The sequence below is a fragment of the Miniopterus natalensis genome, chromosome 21 (genome assembly GCF_054644295.1).
Source record: "Miniopterus natalensis isolate mMinNat1 chromosome 21, mMinNat1.hap1, whole genome shotgun sequence".
NCBI lineage: Eukaryota > Metazoa > Chordata > Mammalia > Chiroptera > Miniopteridae > Miniopterus > Miniopterus natalensis.
In genome coordinates this window covers 19570959-19577943 of record NC_142101.1, presented here as the reverse complement: position 1 = coordinate 19577943, position 6985 = coordinate 19570959, and the positions used below count along the sequence as shown (strand labels likewise).

The 6985-nt window shown below is 62.3% G+C and overlaps 1 protein-coding gene across 1 annotated transcript; it reads left to right on the top strand.

The window, feature by feature from the left end:
- The first annotated feature begins 3537 nt into the window (after positions 1–3537).
- TNNI1 (troponin I1, slow skeletal type) lies at positions 3538–6985 on the top strand. Its single transcript, XM_087829001.1, has 6 exons — positions 3538–3575; positions 3989–4120; positions 4649–4738; positions 5575–5751; positions 6428–6537; positions 6798–6985. Exons 1-5 carry the CDS (start codon positions 3567–3569, stop codon positions 6533–6535), a joined length of 516 nt encoding a protein of 171 aa, XP_087685127.1. The 5' UTR covers positions 3538–3566; the 3' UTR covers positions 6536–6537; positions 6798–6985.

Genomic DNA, 6985 nt, shown 5'->3' with positions numbered 1-6985 from the left:
GAGCCCAGCTCACGCACACTGACCCAGGTGAGTGCCCGAGGTCTGGGTCTCCAATTCAGGTTGAGCCCAGGCCCAGAACCAGGGTGGGGCGGCCGGGGAACATGAGGGCTTGGAGATGGGAGGAGCCGTTTCCTGCTGGAGCAGCCCTGGGCCCCCCACAGCATCTCATCCATAGGATGCCAACCTCTCCTGCCCACTGGGGCTACCAGCCACGAGCAGAGCATCCGCAAGTTGCCCCACGAGCCCAGGGCACAGCCTAGTGGGCCCTGTCTGCACAGCGGGCCACCTAGAAGTCCCAGGAGGGAAAGAGCCCCTTGGGGAGTGGGCGGCATTGGGGATCGGGGGCGGGGGCACAGGCTGGAGGTGGAAGCTTAGCAAGGGCCAGGTGGGCAGTGAACGTGAGCGGTGTCAGCAGTGGAGAGAGGAGGTGGTATGGCTAGTGGGACTTGGGGAGCCTGGAAGACGGGGCCCCAGGTGCCCCTGACCCAGGACACCTCTTGCCTCTTTCTCTTTGTCTCTGAGGGATGGCTTAGCTCCCTCTGCCCGTCTGGGAAGCAGGACAAGGGCAGGTGAGGGCGGACTGCCAAGCCCTGGGCACCGCTCCTGCCTCTGAGGGGTAGGGGCAGATGGCAGGGGCATCACCTTCTGCGGGGAGGGTGGGGAGGCTCCGGGGCTGGGGGCGGGAGAGGGGCTCTGTCTGCGGTTGGGGCTCAAGGCCGCACCTCCCGCCAGGTTTGAAGACAGAGCCCGAGATGGGGCTGTGCTGTGTCCACAGCCCTAGCCTTGAGGTACCACACTCATTCAGGGCCAGGCAAAGAGGTGCCCTTGAACTGGGCCCAAGGTCAGGGGTGGGAGGCAGGGGGAAGAACTGGGGCCTGACTAGAAATGTGTGTCCCTGGTTACCAGGGATGCAGGGAGCCCAGTTCTCTTCCCGACACACACTCACGCTCAGTGCTATAGTCTCCCCCCCCCCCCCCAGGGGACTGGGCGGCACACCCCGGCTCCTCCCTCCCTGTGGGTTTTCTGATTACCTCCCTGCTGGCCCCCTGTGGGGGGCAAGGAATGCTGGCCTCCAACCCCCCATCTGACTCTATCTACATCCTGACTCCTTATCAGGCCCTTGCCTGTCTCCCACGGGACCTGTCAAGGGGTCCCGTCTGCTGGGAATCACGGCACAGGCTGGGGACCACTTGGCCTGGCATTTGTCAGTGGGCAGGCCCTGGAGCTTGGCAGGAGGCCTGGGCCGGCCTGGGCAGGTGGGCCCCGCAATGGTGACAGGGGCTCTCTGAGGCAGGCGCGAGCACAGCCACGTGTCCCCCGAGGGGGAGGTGCATCCCAGGACGGAGCCGGGAGACTGCTGGGCCGAGTCCCGGGGCAGGCATTTCAAGAGGGCAGTGATGACGGACAGACAGACCGGGGGTGGCTCTTCCCCAGCTCGTGTTTCCTTTGGGACTTTCTCAGTCTCTCCGGGGGCGCGGAGCCCTCAGAACAAACATCTGGCGGTAAAATCTAATTTCAGCCAAGCATCTCGGGAATGTGCGGGTGGACTGGCACCCACCTCTCCCTCTGCGCCCAGGGTGACAGCTGAGACTCCAGGGTCATCCCCTTGCCCTCAGGCTGCACTTTCCACCCCGCCCCCCGGGGTCCTCACAGAGGACCCTGGGCTCCCCTGGGAACCCCGGCAACCAGCCCCGTCAGCCCTTGTGGATGGATTTTGTTTTGCTTCCGAGTGCCATTTGGTTCACACACGGTTCAAACGCTGAACATTACGTGGAAAACGACTTCTCTAAGCCCCTAATTTTGCAGAGAGGTAAGCGGGCCTGGAGAAGGTCAGGACGAAGACCGGGATAGCATACAGGCCTGCCCCGTCTCCTGGCTCAACCCCCCTCCCTGACCTCCTCACTGCCCCCCCAGGGGTGCCCCGCACACTGTCCCCCAGGCGACTAGCCCGGCACAGTTACACTGCAGGAGCGTGAGCGGAGCCCCTGGATAAATGCAGTGTCCATCCCGTCTGACCCACCAGAGTCCACCCTGCCTGGGTTTTGCTTCCTGTTGTCTGACTCTCCCTCCCCATGGGGTTGGGGTCGGGAGCTGTAATCTCCCTCATTAATGGTTCTCTGTGCCCCCAGGTGCTTCCCCACCGCCCACCGCCCATCGCCATGCCGGAAGTGTAAGTAGTCCCACCCCACCCTGGGCGCTGGGGCAAGTCCCTCTGCTGCAGAATCCAGCCCCAGCGTTGGACTCCCCCCAAAGCCGTTCCCCAGAAGCCGGATCCTGAAACAGAAATGGCCCTGAGTGCCTGGATCCCCAGTGTCCCCAAACCCCCAAGTTGCCTGGGGAAGAGCTTCCTGGCCTGTTCCAGAGTCAGTCTGTCCACACTGATCAATGAATTGTGCCAGGCTGAGATTTAACACTGGCCCCCACTGCCGTGACTTAACATTGGTCCCATGGATGGACGGAGCTCTGGGGATTTATCCCCGAGCCCAGAGATGGGAGCTTCTCACTGCAGGACCCCATGTCCAGGCTTCCCTGACCTCCCGCCCCCTCCTCACCCCCAATGGGGAGTCGCTCCCGACAAGAGCCTCCAGCAGCCCAGAGGCCCCGGGGTTTCATTCTGTCCCTCTGGCCCCCGCCTGAGCCTGGTTTCTCTCTGGTGCCCCTCTGCCACCACACATCCCCCCCCGAGCTTGCCCAGGTGGCTCTGCGGCTGCCTGAATAACTTGTTCCCTCTCTGTCTTCTGCTCTTTCCCTGGTCCCTCCCGTGACGGTGCCTGAAGCGAGGTAAGTGAGATCTGGGGCATCTCTTGCCGGTTAAGTCTCTGGACTGGTGAAGGCGGGGTGGGCGTTGCAGGAGACCAGAGAGAGCTTGGGTCGCGGCCTGGGGAGGCGGATGCCCAGCGGCTGAGCAAATTCCCGGGAGGATAGGGACCTTGGGTGAAGATCTGGACATGAGGCTCCTCAGGGTCCGGGGAGGGGTGCCCAGTGCATAAGGTCACGGAAGGTGGCCCTGGGGCTGGGACGGCAGAGAGCTGGGCGTGACTCAGCACCTTCTCCTTACCCTGCACCCTCACCTGGCGCTGAGCACTGGGTCACCCGCTCTGAAAGCTGGTCCAGCCCAGGTTTGGGGACGTTTCCCTCCAGATGCCAAATACGCATCTCTCTGCTGCTTTTCAAAGAATGTGCCCATCCGGACCTTATTTTGTTTGTAATACTCTCAACTGGGGCAGGTGGATCTCAGCATCACCCCTGCAGGTTAGGAGGTGGCACCCAAGGAGGCCACGGGACCCGTGGCATCTCCCGGGGTTCCAGCCGCAGCAGAACCAGAGGAAGGGGAGACTTAGCCCCCAGTCGGGGGAGCTGACTGACGCCCTCTCTGGATTTGAGAATACTGGCTAAAGAGGAGCTTTGAAGGGACCCCAGGCGAGGATTCTGGGGGATGACAGCGACCCTGGCCGGCACTCACCCTGGCCAGGCCCAGATTTTCCATTCCGCAGCCTCCCCCTCACCCTGTCTTTCCCCCCTCTCACCCCCAGAGAAAATCCAAGATCACCGCCTCCCGCAAGCTCATGCTGAAGGTGAGCTCAGGAGCAGGGGGCCCGGGGGTGGGGACCTGGGTTTCGGAGAGGAGGCAGTGACCGGGTGTGGGGTGGGAAGCCAGGGCAGGGCAGAGGGACTTGCTTTATTGTGGTTAAGAGTTTCTCTCTCTGGAGCTTTGTGGGCAAACAAACGGAAGTGGGTAGAAGGAGCCTGGGAGAGAAAGACGAGCTCCAGGACCTGCAGTGTGTGGGGTCACGCGGTGTTTGTCCCACACGGCCAGTGCACACACTTCCATTCTCGGGACCGTCCTGGCCGCGTTGCTCCCAGAGCGTGAGGACAGAGAGGCTGACGGGCCAGCTAAGGCCCGAGCCGGCCTTCCCCTCAGGCCCAATGCCCGTGGGAAGCAGGAGGGCCCGCCCGGCCCAGGCTCACCAGGCTCTGTCCTGTCCAGAGCCTGATGCTGGCCAAGGCCAAGGAGTGCTGGGAGCAGGAGCAGGAGGAGCGCGAGGCCGAAAAGTCGCGCTACCTGGCCGAGCGCATCCCCACGCTGCAGATGCGCGGGCTGTCCCTCAGCGCCCTGCAGGTGAGCCTGGCAGCTGGGGACAGGGCTGGGGCTGCACCAACGCTAGTTATTTTTATCTTATTATTTTTGTTGAACACACACTTTCCAAAATTTCTACAATTAGCTTATATTATGTTTACCATAAGAAAACTTTTTAAAGTATTGCCCGGCCAGCGTGGCTCAGTGGCTGAGCGTCGACCCACAGTTCGATTCCCGGTCAGGGCACAGGCCCGGGTTTCGGGCTCCATCCCCAGTCGGGGGCCTGCAGGAGGCAGCCGGTCAATGACTCTCAGCATTGATGTTTCTCTCTCTCCCTCTCCCTCTCTCTGAAATCAATTAAAATATATTCAAAAAAATAAATAAAACAAGTACATTCAGAAAGGAAGGCACAGGGCTTCCTCGCTGAGCAGTCAGCAGTCGCGAGCCTCGGGGGGAAGGGGCTCCTTAGCTCCTGTCTGGACCGCCCGCCTTGCAGAGGGGCAGGGAGGGGGCCAGGGCGCTGGCCTGGGAGGCAGGAACGGAGGCTCCCCTCATCCCTGCTTCCCCCAGGACCTGTGCCGTGACCTGCACGCCAAGGTGGAGATGGTGGATGAAGAGAGATACGACATAGAGGCCAAATGCCTCCACAACACCAGGGAGGTGAGCCTGGGGGGGGACTCAGGTGGGGGAGGCGGAGGGGGTGGCGAGGATACTGCGGCTGTGGACCAGGCCCCCCTCCTTCTGCAGGGTCTGGAGGTGGCCGCTCCGCAGGATGCTCTGGTCCCCTCCCTCCCCCGCTCTGGCCCCACGGGGCTGGAGATGGCTGACGCCGCTCAGATGAAAAGCACACACGCTCCCCAGTCTGGCAGAAGCCACCCTCTTACTCACCACAGACTCACATGCCTGTTAGTAACAGCCTGCCTGAGCGAATAGCTTTCAGGCGCCTTTGATCCCTCCGCCCGCCTGTGGATGAAGTCGGTGCTATTATCTGCGCCGCGCAGAGGACCACACTGAGGTTCAGAGCGGCCCAGGTCACACACTCCAGGGCTCAGTGCTCTCTCCACAGTCCAGGCCCTGCTCTGGGCAAGGAAGGGCAGGGCTCCTGCTGCCTCTGGGCACGTCTCACCCCCCCCCATCAGCAGTGACGATCTGTGGACTCACTGATCTCCGCAGATATTGAACCCTGAATATCCCCCCTGGGGTCAGGGCCTGGGGTTCACCCATCACCTGGACCAAGGCTCTGCTCTCGAGGAGCTGCCTTGAAGGCTCAGTGGGGAAGGACAAGTTAGGAGCCATTCACGGCCATGGAGGCCGGGGGCCTTTATCTGTCCACTTGTTCATTTATCAACAAACACACATGGCTATTTGCAAGGAGAGGGGTGGGTCTGTGTGTCTCGGAGGGTCCGGGGAATCTGGGTGTAGCTCTAGCTGGGACCCTCAGGAAGGGTGCCCTCGGTGCCCCCCTCCAGCGAGCCCTGGCTCCTGCCCTCTTGCAGATTAAGGACCTGAAGCTGAAGGTGCTGGACCTCCGAGGGAAGTTCAAGCGGCCGCCCCTGCGCCGGGTCCGCGTCTCGGCCGACGCCATGCTGCGGGCCCTGCTGGGCTCCAAGCACAAGGTGTCCATGGACCTGCGGGCCAACCTGAAGTCCGTGAAGAAGGAAGACACCGAGAAGGTGAGTTCCCTGGAGCCTCTCAGCCACCAGCCTTCACCTGCCACCCGGCAGGCCCAGGAGCTCCTGCTAGAACATTCTCGAAGCCCCTGGGAGGCCAGGAACGAAGCCTGATCATTCTGTTTGGGGAGAAAGAAGACCTGGTCCCTTCCCTGACTGTTCCCTGAGGAGGAAACAGGGACACGGAGGAACCAGATCAAGGAATGAAACACCCAGAGGATGTGGAGATTAGGGTGACTGGAGACACTGCCCTCTGTCACTGAGGAAAAGATAGCAGGTTGTCACGGTCACAGCACACAGAGCACAGAGGTTAGAGGACAGTTCAGGTCACACAAAGCTGGCTGAGGTCACGGTGTCCGTGCTCAGAACCGAGCAGGTCGGTGAGAAACGCGGAGGAAAGACGTGGCCCGTGGCCCAGGAAGCTTCATAATGGGAGAGGGGGGCCTGGCGGCACGCTGGTGGATGAAAACGGAGCCAAATTAGCAGGAGGAAGGCTTTCTGGAGGAGGTGGCCTTGGGCTGCTGAGTGGGACCAGGAGGGCAGGGTGGGGCCTGGAGGCAAGGCTGGTCTGGGGTCCTGGGGTTGGAACGGGCCGTCACCCCACGGTCACCTGTGGAGCCTCAGCGAGTGACCCGTGGGGGCCCGGAGGGTCTCTGATCGCTGTGTGGCCTGCCCGCAGGAGCGGCCCGTGGAGGTGGGCGACTGGAGGAAGAACGTGGAGGCCATGTCCGGGATGGAGGGCCGCAAGAAGATGTTCGACGCGGCCAAGTCTCCGACCTCCCAGTAGAGGTACCCGGAGACCCCTTCCCTCCTCTCGGGGGCCCACCTGGGTCCAAGGGGCCATAGGGACCCAGGACACAGCTGGCCGGATGCTCGTGGGGTCCATCCTGGCTCAGCACCCTGAGACCTTGGGCGTGTCACTCACAGATGTCCCCTCACTTATCATTGGAGCTTGTCTCAGATCAGTGGTCTGGCACCAGCGGCATGGGTGCCACCTGGGGGCACACAGGTCACTGGGATTGATGGCTGCCTCCTCTCTGTCCCCACAGGCTGCTTGCTGCGCTGGCTCTGGGATCCCTGTGTGGTCCCTCCTCTGCCTGTCTCCGAACCCCACCCCCACCCCACCCCCACCTCCCTCTTCACCCCGGGAAGCGTCCTGGTCTTCGGGAACCCGAACCGGGATCAGCAGACACAGAGAGCACCAGCGTCTGAAAACCTCACCCCGGCCTGGGGTGGC

Coding starts and splice junctions, on each gene's coding strand:
- TNNI1 (XM_087829001.1), top strand. Junction 4,739..5,574: donor GCCTCCACAACACCAGGGAG/GTGAGCCTGGGG, acceptor GCCCTCTTGCAG/ATTAAGGACCTGAAGCTGAA. Junction 5,752..6,427: donor AGAAGGAAGACACCGAGAAG/GTGAGTTCCCTG, acceptor GCCTGCCCGCAG/GAGCGGCCCGTGGAGGTGGG.